Source organism: Salvelinus namaycush, chromosome 4 (genome assembly GCF_016432855.1).
Source record: "Salvelinus namaycush isolate Seneca chromosome 4, SaNama_1.0, whole genome shotgun sequence".
NCBI lineage: Eukaryota > Metazoa > Chordata > Actinopteri > Salmoniformes > Salmonidae > Salvelinus > Salvelinus namaycush.
In genome coordinates this window covers 32609796-32623739 of record NC_052310.1, presented here as the reverse complement: position 1 = coordinate 32623739, position 13944 = coordinate 32609796, and the positions used below count along the sequence as shown (strand labels likewise).

At 38.6% G+C, this 13944-nt stretch overlaps 1 protein-coding gene across 10 annotated transcripts in view; it reads right to left on the bottom strand.

Annotated features, from left to right (window-relative positions):
• LOC120046443 (tyrosine-protein phosphatase non-receptor type 13-like) overlaps nucleotides 1-13944 on the bottom strand; it is a 134521-nt gene that overhangs the window by 32815 nt on the left and 87762 nt on the right. For all 10 annotated transcript variants that reach the window (XR_005476813.1, XR_005476811.1, XR_005476812.1 and 7 more), the window contains 4 exons: nucleotides 10889-10974; nucleotides 2946-3082; nucleotides 2451-2599; nucleotides 2211-2301 (listed from right to left, as the gene is read on the bottom strand). Coding sequence is in view for 7 of the 10 variants with exons in the window: in XM_038991680.1 (XP_038847608.1) it covers nucleotides 2211-2301; nucleotides 2451-2599; nucleotides 2946-3082; nucleotides 10889-10974 (463 nt within the window). In the remaining 3 variants the exon portion in view is untranslated. The remainder of the gene's footprint in view (nucleotides 1-2210; nucleotides 2302-2450; nucleotides 2600-2945; nucleotides 3083-10888; nucleotides 10975-13944) is intronic.

The following is a 13944-nucleotide window of genomic DNA, read 5'->3' as shown; positions in this document are numbered from 1 at the left end:
TAATGACCATCATTATGTTTGGAGGAAAAAGGGAGATGCTTGCAAGCCAAAAAACACCATCCCAACCATGAAGCACGGGGATGGCAGCATCATGTTGTGGGGGTGCTTTGCTGCAGGAGGGGTTAGTGCACTTCACAAAATAGATGGCATCATGAGGAGGGGAAATTATGTGGATATATTGAAGCAACATCTCAAGACATCAGTCAGGAAGTTAAAGCTTGGTCGCAAATGGGTCTTCCAAATGGACAATGACCCCAAGCATACTTCCAAAGTTGTGGAAAAATGGCTTAAGGACAACAAAGTCCTATTGGAGTGGCCATCACAAAGCCCTGACCTCAATCCTATATAAAATGTGTGGGCAGAACTGAAAAAGCGTGTGCGAGCAAGGAGGCCTACAAACCTGACTCAGTTACACCAGCTCTGTCAAGAGGAATGGGCCAGAATTCACCCAACTTATTGTGGGAAGCTTGTGGAAGGATACCTAAAACGTTTGACCCAAGTTAAACAATTTCAAGGCAATGATACCAAATACTAATTGTGTGTATGTAAACTTCTGACCCACTGGGAATGTGATGAAATAAATAAAAGCTGAAATAAATCATTCTCTCTACTATTATTCTGACATTTCACATTCCTAAAATAAAGTGGTGATCCTAACTGACCTAAAACAGGGAATTTTTACTAGGATTAAATGTCAGGAATTGTGAAAAATTGAGTTTAAATGTAGTTGGCTAAGGTGTATGTAAACTTCCGACTTCAACTGTACATTCTAACTGTAGAATTAGAATAATGATTATATTTCCATAATTTCAACAGATCACCCAAGTGTTTTGATCTAAATCACCAGTCAAAAGGAAATAGCAATATTTGTTTACAAATAAGGCCTAGATTTTTTGCCCATATTGTGCATACCTATGTGGCAGTGTGGAAATTATCTCAAATGAGATAAACTTTTGGTTGAAGTTTGAGTGATGAAACAATCAGAAAACCTGACTGTATGTTTGGAGAACTTTCTGTCTCCAGCTTGTAAGAGGGAGAGAAGTCTCTGACAAGCAGACTTGCCTCACCTATCACTCACACAGCCGTAAATTACCACAGCAATCGGATTAGTTTAATTTAATTGCCATGTTGCATGTAGTCCAGTGTGTGTGTGTGTGTGTGTGTGTGTGTGTGTGTGTGTGTGTGTGTGTGTGTGTGTGTGTGTGTGTGTGTTGTATGGAGTCAAGTGCTCCACTGTTCACCTGTAAATGTATACCTTCTGTTACACTCTTTCCATCCTGTCACTAGCTGCTGTATATAGGGGTGCTGTGGCAGTTTCATCTCAGGTAATAGTGATCAGTCAACACTGTAAACATGCTGACTAGAAATGTTTCATTTGTGAGAGTGTGAGTGAAAATAAATATCCTAAATATGGGAAGTCATAAAATAAGGGATAAGATTTGAATAAACACTGCCCAGCAAGCAAAACTGGTTGCAATGACGATATTATGGTCAGGTTATATACCGGTTGTATAAGGACGTTTTGTTGATGTCTTTAAAGCGGCAACTTGCAATTGCTACATCAATTTTTGGACTTTTAAATGAATGACATACTGTATACCCATTGATTCTTGAAGAATATAACTTGTGAATGCCTCACGAGCTTAGTTCAACTGCGCTACCCCATCAGAACCCAAAATAAAAGCTTGTTTTACTCCAATGTTTGTAACCAATGTCATTGTAAACAAACACTGTATAGCCTCAAAACATTACTAGAACTGTACACTTGATCTCCTGGGTGGTAAGTCCTTGCATCCATAGCTCTGTCTATGAATTTGAAAGTGGTTACATTTCTCCAGCCCCATCCCTCAGCTGTTTACCATATCAGTGGCGGGGTAAACCACTTTGTTATTGTTTGAAATGCAGATTGCCTCTTTAAGCTACCACAAAAAACAATATTTATCTTGAACTATTATCTGACCAGATAACGACCAAAATATGACATCTTTCCCATGATGTCTTGTTATTGTCATTAAAAATACCTCTCATCTGGTTGCAACAAGGACCACTGGGTTGTGGTCTTACAACCAGAAAATGATGACATTAAGACGTATTGTGTCAATTTGGCCCGCAGCTGTTCTCTCCAGCCCCAGCCCAGATTAGATAGTTCTAGTGCAGACTACACAGCAGGGTAAAAGGGACTGTAGTTTAACTAGTTTAACAGAACTTACAGGGCAGGATGTCTTGGTAGCGGTTCTTCTCCCGGTTCTCAGGAGCTTTCCCCACCAGACAGTTATCAAATGGCTTTAGATGCTCCAAGGCCTAAAACAAACAACACAAACAACAGCAACTGAAAATGTTTGCTTCTGCTATTGAAAAGGCAGACCAACGTGCATGATATGGTTAGCATACTTCCTTAGTGTGTGTTTGCGTGCGTGTATGTGTATGAGGAACACAAACTGTATACCCACCATGAACTCTCGGACCAGTTCTTGCTGGTCTAGTTGATGTTGTAGTATCTGTATCAGGGCTTTCACTCTGGGCCCAGAGTATTGACTGGTCTTAGCTGGACTGATCATGGCTAGGCTGGCCAACTCTTCTTCTGAAATTATAGGTGGGCCTGGAGAGAGGGGAGGGAATCAGTTCTTACATTTTAGTCATTTAGCAGACCCTCTTATCCAGAGCGACTTACAGGCGCAATTAGGGTTAAGTGTCTTGCTCAAGGGCACATCGGCAGTTTGCTAACTAGTCGGCTCGGGGATTCGAACCAGCGGGCTTTAGAGCAAAGGCTCTTAACCGCTAGGCTACCTGTAGTAAGGTTTTTGTAGACCAACCATTTAACAGTGCTAGAAAAAGAAAAAGACATGATGCAAGAGCTCCTGGAGCAGTTCAGTGGTTAAGTGCCCTTGCTCAAAGCCACAACGGCAAAAAAAAAAAGGATTTGAACGGGCGGCCCTGCCCTGTACCTGAGGAAGGTGACATCATCTCCTGATCATTAGCTTCAAACGTCCCATCATCCTCATCCTCGCTGCTCCAGCCGTCTGATTGGCTTTTCTTGCTGCCCGTGATGGGTTCGCCCAATGTCGTCACAGAGATTTGGTTCCTGGAGGGGAGGGGTCAGGGATGAAACCATTCCTACTCTTCTGTAGGGGTCAGACCAGAACATGTATATTGTTCCGTAATAGGGTTGAAATCGTGCAGGGCTGACCCTCCTTTCCCTGCTTCTTTTTTACCTGACCTACAGGTAAAAGGCGCTTTACATGACTTTCAGCTTATAAAGGCTTCCTAAAACCGTACTAATGCCTTCATAAGCACTACATAAATGTATTAAAGCATCTATAACCGTATGTCATGCTTTATAAAGGGTTCATAAATGTGGCATAACTGTGTGACATAATCACCAATGTCAAATGTGACATAACAAATGTGACATATAATAAAAACATGTGCTTTATAAAGGGTGACATTTTGGGCTGAAGGATGGCATACGCTCTAAAGGGATGACATCTTAGTCACATTACACCTAATCTCATTCCTAGACACTTCCACCCAAATGTGCAGAAGGTCTGGTGGACCAGCGCATCAAACTTCATTAGTTAGGGTTAGGTTTAAAATACAATTTTAAGAAGATACATTATGGAAATGGGAAGGGTTAAGTAGTGTTAAGTAGTGATAATGACAAATACTTTACTCAGTAAGGTCATTCCTATAGAATTCTATGGTCACTCCCACTAAGGCCAAATTGGTTGATAGATATTCACAGGCTTATATGTGCTATGTGTGCAATAGCCTGGGGACGACGCTACCACAAGAAACACTTGATGAAAGCCACCAACATAATGAAATTGAAAGTGTCTTTCTTCTGGAACCAAGTCACATGTTCCTCAGTACACAAACATGCACACAACAAAAACATTCACCCCCCCCACCGGGGAAGATCAGCGACAAAATGTTGGCACCATTGTAACAGGTTGTAATCAAGCCCTGGTCTCCAGCATGGGAACAGGTAGTCTCAGGTTGGACTACTCCAAATCATATTGGTTCTGACACACTCACACACACGCTTTGCAGGTCCATCAACCAATTGAAATACCTCTCACATCCTACAGTAACCACCTGCGGATCATGAAGGGAACCTTCATAAATAAGCAGAATATTAATAACCTATTTATTGACACTATGTGGTGTCCTGTAATACTTAGTTTGAAGTTAGACACCTTTGGTCATTCATAACACATACAGTGACTACGGAAAGTATTCAGACCCCTTTACTTTTTTTTTAACGTTACAGCCTTATTCTAAAATGTATTCAATCGTTATTTTCCCTCATCAATCTACACACAATACCACATAATGACAAAGCAAAAACAGGTTTCAAGAAATTTTTGCAAATTCATAAAAAATGTAATACTGAAATATCCCTTTTACATAAGTATTCAGATCCTTTACTCAGTACTTTGTTGAAGCACCTTTGGCAACGATTACAGCAGCGAGTCTTCCTGGGTATGGCACTACAATCTTGGCACACCTGTATTTGGGGAGTTTCACCCATTCTTCTCTGCAGATCTTCTCAAGCTCTGTCAGGTTGGATGGGGAGCATTGCTGCACAGTTATTTTCAGGTCAATCTAGATATGTTAGGACATTCAGATTTGTCCCGAAGCCACTCCTGCTTTGTCTTGGCTGTGTGCTTAGGGTCGTTGTCCTGTTGGAAGGTGAACATTCACCCCAGACTGAGGTCCTGAGCGCTCTGGAGCATGTTTTCATCGAGGATCTCTCTGTACTTTTCTCCGTTCATCTTTCCCTCGATCCTGACTAATCTCCCAGTCTCTGCCACTGAAAAACATCCCCACAGCATGATGCTGCCACCACAATGCTTCACCGTAGGGATGGTGCCAGGTTTTCTCCAGAAGTGACACAAGGCATTCAGGCCAAAGAGTTCAATCTTGGTTTCATCAGACCAAAGAATCTTGTTTCTCATGGTCCTAGAGTCTTTAGGTGCATTTTGGCAAACTCCAAGGGGCTGAATACTAATGTGAATAATGCTACAGAATAATTTCTGTTTTTGAAAATATATATTTTGCAAAAATATCTTAACCTGTTTTCGCTTTGTCATTATTGGGTATTGTTTGTAGATTGCTGAAAAAATAAACATATTTAATCCATTTTAGAATAAGGCTGCAATGTAACAAAATGTGGAAAAATCAGTGTCTCATCAACAACACTAAAAAAGTACTTCCGGGTCACGAAATTAAAATACAAAATCTAAATAAAAGTCCCCCACGTAATAGTAGAAAAGTGTCAATAACCATTCATGATATATGTAAAATAATTGTCTAAACATTAACAATGATTCGTATTTGTTCATATTTAAGTGACATGCATTAAATGACTGTTTAAAAACATGTTCCATGGTCAAATAAATGAAGACAATGCGAATCACTGTATATGGAATACATATTGGCTTAGAGAAATAACTCATTCTGCAACAGCAAAATAATTGTAGTGAATACTCAGTAGGGTCTGTAGAATGTACTGTATGGTATCATTTCATGGGGGTCTGAATGATACGGAGTGTTGCTGGCCTTTTACGCCACCCATTCCATTGGCGGCCGAATCACATTCAATGTCACATTCAATGTACTCCACATTCAATGGGCATGCTCACTGAATTAAAGGGCAAGTACACTCAAAAATTGACATTTCTTAGATTGTTTCCAGACCTCAAAAGACATCCCCTGATGTGGTTTAAGCATTGTTGTTAACACAGAAAATTAAATGCTGTTGTTTTTCTATGAAAAAAGTGTAAAAAAACTGGGGTAAACCGAAACCTGGAAAACCAAAACCAAGAAAACGGAATAAAAAAAAAAACAGAAGTAGGCTAAAAATTTCAAACGATTTTAAAAGGCCCTACCAACATTTTGGGGGAAGTTGAGATCAGGTCCAATATTGACTATGCACCCTAGTGGGTGCACTAATGTTTTAGTGAAATATAATATAATTCATAAAATGTACCATACAGTCATGCGTGAATACATTTTTACATATGGGTTGTCAAGGGAATTGATCCCAATATGTCAGCCTTTATGAAGCACAGGTTTATGTCATATTTGACATAGTGGGTTATGTCAGATTTGACATTGGTTGTTATGTCACAGAGTTAGGCCAAATGTATGAATCCTTTATAAAAGCATGACATATGCTTATAGATGATTTGTAACACATTTATTTAGGGTTTATGAAGGCTTTATAAGCTGCATGTCATTTAAAGCGGGACCAAATACGGTCTAGAAAAGCTGCTATCTGATATCAAACGAGATGGTAATTTTACATGAAGTAAAATTATGTGCCTTGCTTCAGCTCTTTAAAATTGTTTTTCTAGTACTGTAAGAAGTGTTCTGGCTTTAGATTTGAATAGTAGAGAAGTAAGATCAATACTTCATACCCACTCAGTTTGTGTCTAAAATGCTGGTAAAATGGTCAAAATTTCTGTTGTTTGTAAAAGTTGAGATGAAAAGTAGTTGATGCGGTTACTAAAACAGAGGTCACTCTTGATTTCTGTTCTGATTTTAGATTTGAAAAGCAGAAAAGTAGACCGAGATGTCATACCCTCCAAGTTTGTGTCGAAGTTGTTGGGAAATGGTCAAAGTAGCTGATTTGTATCAAAAGTCATAATGTTTACTCATCGTCTCAGGCTTAGAATGTCTTAATCCAGTGCTATAATGAGATATTTCTGATAATAAATTCAACTGTGGAAAGTTAGCTGAAATTAACTGTCCAGTGTAATATTCTGTTAGCCCACCACAAACTTGTATCTCAAACAGACTGTCTAACATAGAACGTGGGGAATGGTCAGAGGCGATCTATAAAACACTAATGTAATTTTGTTTGTTATTTTGTGATGTCATAAAAAAATGTATAAAGGAAATATTGTAACTTGAAAGTATACCCACTACATGTATAAAGTTTCCTTACTGTGCTTTGAGCATGTATTATAAAAAATTATGAAAGTGTTTTTGTTCAGAGTGGGATGTGTTTGATTAGCTATAAGACATAATTGACTACACACTTTGCAAAGTGTGTAGTCACCGCCCCTGAGTGAGATGAGAAAGTGTGTCAGCCTTTCCAACAAACTGTATAAATGATGGTAAATGCAAGTATATGGTTACTGTAAGTGACAGTAATTTCTGAATGTACCAATGCTGTCATTCTGCTAGGGACCTGTCTTCAGCATATTAAGTCAATAACCGATGCAATGTGTGTATGTTTATCCTGTGTTCCCATTTAATTAGCTAGTAAATAAATAATTAACTTCTTTGGGGCAGGGGGCAGTATTTTCACGTCCGGATGAAAAGCGTGCCCAGAGTAAACTGCCTGCTACTCAGCCATAAAAGCTAGAATATGCATATTATTAGTAGATTTGGATAGAAAACACTCAGAAGTTTCTAAAACTGTTTGAATGACGTCTGTGAGTATAACAGAACTCATATGGCAGAAAAAAAACCTGAGAAAAAATCCCACCAGGAAGTGGGAAATCTGAGGTTGGTCGTTTTTCAACTCATTCCCTATTGAAGATACAGTGGGATATTGGTCATGTTGCACTTCCTAAGGCTTCCACTAGATGTCAACAGTCTTTATAGCCTTGTCTGATGCTTCTACTGTGAAGTGGGGCCGAATGAGAGGGGATTGAGTAAGGTCTACCATGAGCTGAACATGCGCTGACAATGCGCGTTCATGTGAGAGCGAGCTCTGTTCCATCGCACTTCTGAAGACAAAGGAATTCTCCGGTTGGAACGTCATTGAAGAATTATGTTAAAAACATCCTAAAGATTGATTCAATACTTTGTTTGTCATGTTTCTACGGACTGTAATATAACTTTTTTAACTTTTCGTCCGTACTTTCCGCTGGACTTGCACGCACGTCGTGAGTTTGGAAAGTGTACTGAACGCTAGAACAACAAGGAGGAATTTGGACATAAATGATGGACATTATCGAACAAAACAAACATTTATTGTGGAACTGGGATTCCTGGGAGTACATTCTGATGAAGATCATCAAAGGTAAGTGAATGTTTATAATGTTATTTCTGACTTCTGTTGACTGCACAATATGGCGGACATCTTTTTGTCTTGATTGGGCTCTGAGCGCCGACCTCAGATTATTGCATGGTTTGCTTTTTCCGTAAAGCTTTTTTGAAATCTGACACAGCGGTTGCATTAAGGAGAAGTGCATCTAAAGTTCCATGCATAACACTTGTATTTTCATCAACATTTATAATGAGTATTTCTGTAAATTGATGTGGCTCTCTGCAAAATCACCGGATGTTTTGGAACTACTGAACGTAACGCGCAAATGTAAACTCAGAGTTTTGGATATAAATAGGAACTTTACCGAACAAAACACACATGTATTGTGTAACATGAAGTCCTATGAGTGTCATCTGATGAAGATCATCAAAGGTTAGTGATTAATTTGATCTATATTTCAGCTTTTTGTGAATCCTCTCTTTGGCTGGAAAAATGGCTGTGTTATTCTGTGAATAGGCACTCACCTAACATAATCGTTTGGTTTGCTTTCGTCGTAAAGCCTTTTTGAAATCGAACACTGGGGCTGGATTTACAACAAGTGTATCTTTAAAATGGTGTAAAATACATGTATGTATGTTTTAGGAATTTTAATTATGGGATATCTGTTGTTTTGAATTTGGCGTTCTGCAGTTTCACTGGCTGTTGACGAGGTGGGACGTTAGCGTACCCTAGAGAGGTTAAACCAATTTGTGTAGTACTGAATCATAAGTAAGGCTCAGATTTTTGCAGATGCAAGGAGGTTACGACTGTTCAGAATGATGATATGATACGAGGTTATGATTAATAAGTTAACATTTTATAGATGTGATAGCTAAAGACATTTTAGAGTTTAATTCGAGAGATGGTAACTCTTTAAAGTACTGCTTTCGTGGTGCCCCAGATCCTAATGAGTTAATTGTTACATTAATTTAAATCAGGTAATAATTAAACATAGTTAGTTATTTAGATAAATAAGTCTTCAGATTGATGTTAAAGTCAAGTCACGACACTCTTAATTGGTAGAAGATAATTGTGTTCTTATTCCAGATTTAAATAGCAGAGAGGTACATCAAGATGTCATACCCTTTAAGTTTTTGTCTAAAGTACTGGGAAAGTGGTCAAAATATCAGTTGTTTCTAAAATTTGAAAGAAAATGGAGTTGATGCAGTTACTAAAACAGCTGTATTGTTTTGATTTTATATTTGAAAAGCAGAGAAGTAGACAAAGATTTCATACACTCTTAAGTTTTGTTTTAAATTATGGGAAAGTGGTCAAAGTAGCTGATTTGTGTCAGAAGTCACAATGCTTAGAATGTGCTCACCCAGTGCTATAATTAGACATTTCTGAAAGGTCTTTGACAGTTAATTAAACAGTAGGAAGTTAGCTAATGAAAGTAGTTGATGCGGTTACTAAAACAGCTCTACCTCTTGATAGGTAGTAGATAATTCTGTTCTGATTCCAGATTTAAATAGCAGAGAAGACTCAGATTTCATACATTTGAAGTATTTCTCTAAGTTGTTGGGAAAGTGGTCAAAGTAGCTGATTTGCATCAAAAGTTACACTGTTTAAAGTGAATAGAATGTTGAAAGTCATAGCTTCGGCATGGGAGTTTTTAACAATGGGAGGTTTACAATGTTCAATAAATCCCATTAAAAAGTAGATGAAGTTTAATACAATTTAGTAGTAAAAAGGTCAATTGAATGCAGACCATGGGAGATAGAAGGACACTGGATTGGCGCACATTTAACACATCTGGTCTAACAAAGTGGATATTTGTCAAATCTGTCATGATTGATGTATTGTAACAGGCCCACAATGTGGTTACTAAAATACAATTTAGATATATTTGGCTGCATAGCATTTAGAAATTGTCCCTTTTAAGGTTTAGAAAAAGTGACTGCCAAATGCTAACTCCCATTCGTATAAGCAAGAAGCATAGCTAGCACACAGAAATCAGTTATGGTAGTCAAAGTAATTTTTAACTGTTATGTAGTTGATTGATGACAATGGGGTTGAAATCCATACAAGCATTATACTCAGATTTTTACTTCAACTTAGTTTGAAATACACAAATAAACAATAGCCTAAATGTAGGCTAATTTTGCTGAGAAATTTGGGGTGGAGATGCAGGTGGGAAAACAGGGCAGTCTTTGTATTTCATGCTAACTTGGCTGAGCTCCTATGTCAAGCACCGGGAAATGAACTCCAACATCTCAGAAGAGGTAAGGTATTTTCATTGAGCCAGTCACTTGTAATTAACTGGATGGCTATAGAGATTAGCCCTCAATCATTACGAGTAGCGCAGTACAGAAAAATGTATTGGATGTGTATGACAGGTCCCTGAAGTGCAAAAAGCATGAATGCTCTGACTTTTGGGGAGGCAGTAAATGCTGTATGGCCACTGCAGTTCGGATAGACCATGAAGAGCCTTTAAGAGTCAAGTCAACTTATATTCAACTTGAACATTCTATTGTGATATGGTTATATCATCATAGGAAACATGAGTTTGTGTTTTATTAGTGACCCTTTGCTCCCTCCTTGTGGTCAAAGTCAGTCTACACTAGTCAGTAACGTGGAGTAACAGTGTGTGGTCTGGCACTACAGATGTACACAGGGTACTCTGAGAACAACAACTGAAACATGACTTTAATATTAATACACAGAGCTTACAGGGCTGTTAACTCATCAAGGATCATCTATTTTGCGTCTGAAACTGATAATTCAAGTAAAGTGAACTTAGCTTTAAGAACCAAAATCGTACAGGCCCAAATGTGCGATTGTTATTGAGACAGATGGAGCAGAGGAAGAGAAGAGAGGAAAAGAGGAGGATCAAATTAGTCTTACCTGTCAGAAGCTTCATACAGCAAGTTAGTCACACTCTTGCTAGACAGGCAGCAAGCCGGATGAGAGGGTGTACTGTTACAGCTCTCCTACACAACACACACACACACACACACACACACACACACACACACACACACACACACACACACACACACACACACACACACACACACACACACACACACACACACACACACAGAGAGAGAACAAGAGAGAAAGAGAGTGAGGTGACAGGTGGCTCTTAAGATACACTGCAATGTTACAGTGGTGTGTGTGTGTATATGTGTGTAGGGCTCTAAAGCGCAACCATTTTGTTGCATACAGAAAATATTGACTTTTTCCACATTTTGTTGTGTAACAGACTGAATTTAAAATGTATTAAATTGAGATGTGTCACTGGTCTACACACAATACCCCATTACGACAAAGTAAAAACATGTTTTTAGAAATGTTTGCAAATGTATTGAAAATGAAGTACTGAAATATCTAATTTACAGAAGTACAAAAGTATTCACACATGTTAGAATCACCTTTGGCAGTGATTACAGCTGTGAGTCTTTCTGGGTAAGTCTCTAAGAGCTTTGCACACCTGGAAAATAACAATATATGTGACCGACCGGCTCAAATCAGTCTTATGTAGCAACATTTGAAATTGTATTTTTTTATATTTTTTTATATTTTTTTAAACATTGGATAAAAGTAGAGACTCGGAGCTAGAAAATGGTATATCATACACTACAGTTGAAGAGCAATGGGGAAGTTATTTTGCTTTGGTTTATAAACTCACTTTTGAGAAAATGGCCTTTGAATATTTTTGCTACTACTACTGGAGAGCCTTTCTTTGTCTACACCCATTCAGCATCGTTCACACCCTCTTAAGCTTTATCCCCACCCATCTCTTTAAGGGTTTATCTGACATTTTTTTGTCAGATTCAAAATGGCTATTGATAACAAATGTGTATTTTGTGGTTGTGACCAAAGACTCTTGACCATTTATTTTGAGACTGTTCTTATGTCAGAAGATTTTGGAGTGCGTTAGAAGATTTTATTTTAAAAGAAACTACTATTAATGTTTTTTTTATTTTTTTATTACCTCGTTTTTCTTCCTAATTTCGTGGTATCCAATTGGTAGTAGTTACAGTCTTGTCTCATCGCTGCAACTGCCATACAGACTCGGGAGAGGCAAAGGTTGAGAGCCATGCGTCCTCCGAAACACAACCCAACCAAGCAGCACTGCTTCTTGACACAATTCCCATCCAACCCGGAAGCCAGCTGCACCAATGTGTCAGAGGAAACACCGTACACCTGGCAACCTGGACAGCGTGCACTGCGTCTGGCCCGCCACAGGAGTCGCTAGTGCGCGATGAGACAAGGATATCCCTGCCGGCCAAATCCTCCCTAACCCGGACGACGCTGGGCCAATTGTGTGCTGCCCCATGGGCCTCCCGGTCGCGGCCGGCTGCGACAGAGCCTAGGCTCGAACCCAGAATCTCTGGTGGCACAGCTAGCCTTAGACCACTGCGCCACCCAGGAGGCCATTATGTTTTATTTTGATCCAAATTATACGGACCCTGATTTATCTTACATTGTTAATTTGTTTATTTTTCACGGCAGATTCTTCATCCATAAAATGAAGTGTGTGGAGAATAAACCCGTCTTCACATTGTTTAAAATATAATCAAAATATTATTTTGAAATTATCAGTAAGTGTAAAATAAAAAAAGCAATACATACCATAAAACTTTTTGACAAATTGAAAATGTATCATCTCGATATGTAATACCCCTGTCTGTTAGGTTTATGTACTCTTGTTTGTATAATTCAGTTTTTGTATTTGTTTTGTTCATAATAATAATAATAATAATACAAAATACATTTGAACTTCTAAGGGCTAGGCCCTTTATTTCTCAATTTCCGCCTGAATGACATGCCCAAAATAAACTGCCTGTAGCTCAGGCGCTGAAGCCAGGACATGCAAATAATGAGAATATAACACAATAGATATGGTAGGGAGAAAATCTAAAGAAAAACCAACTGGAAATATTTTTATTTTGAGAGACCATCCTGTTAGAAATACAAGAGAAAGGTCATATTGAAAATTAGCTCCTTGGATGGAATTCCTATGGCTTCCATAGGGTGTCAGCAGTCTATGTTCAAGGTTTCAGGCTTGTAACTTCAAAAACAAATAAGAAATAACAGTTTTAGTAGAAGGACACAGTCTTAGAAATCCGTGTTTGCGCAAGCCATGAAGAAATTACGCACATTTTACATTTTAGGGTATCTGAGGGGTAAATAGAAATGTATTTTGACTTGCAAATTGAATGAGTGGATTACTCAAATCGATGGCGCCAACTAAACAGACCTTTTGGGATATAAAGAAGGATTTTATCTAACAAAATGACACGACATGTTATAGCTGGGACCCTTTGGATGACAAATCAGAAGTAGACTTTCAAAAAGTAAGTGAATATTTCATCTTTATATGTGAATGTATGAAACCTGTGCCGGTGGAAAAATATTTTGATGTGGGGCGCCGTCCTTAAACAATCGCATGGCATGTTTTCGCTGTAATAGCTCCTGTAAATCGGACAGTGCATTTAGTTTAACAAGAATGTAAGCTTTCATCTGATATAAGACACTTATATGTACCTAAATGTTTAAAATCCATAATATTTATGATTATTTATTTGAATTGCGTGCCTGCTAACGGGACACCGATCCTTATTTAAAAGCAGTCAGGTACCCAAGCTAACTTTCTAGCTACTTCCAGACACAATTGAGGGAACAGCTCACTGAACATTGCTCGCTATAACAGAGCTGGTTAGGCTGTTATCCAGAGCGTTGGTAACTGCAACTGGATAAAGCACTAAATACACTTCAGTTAGTGCTAAATACGGCTGCTAGAATCCTGACTAGAACCAAATAATTTGATAATATTACTCCAGTGCTAGCCTCCCTACACTGGCTTCCTGTTAAGGCAAGGGCTGATTTCAAGGTTTTACTGCTAACCTACAAAGCATTACATGGGCTTGCTCCTACCTATCTTTACGATTTGG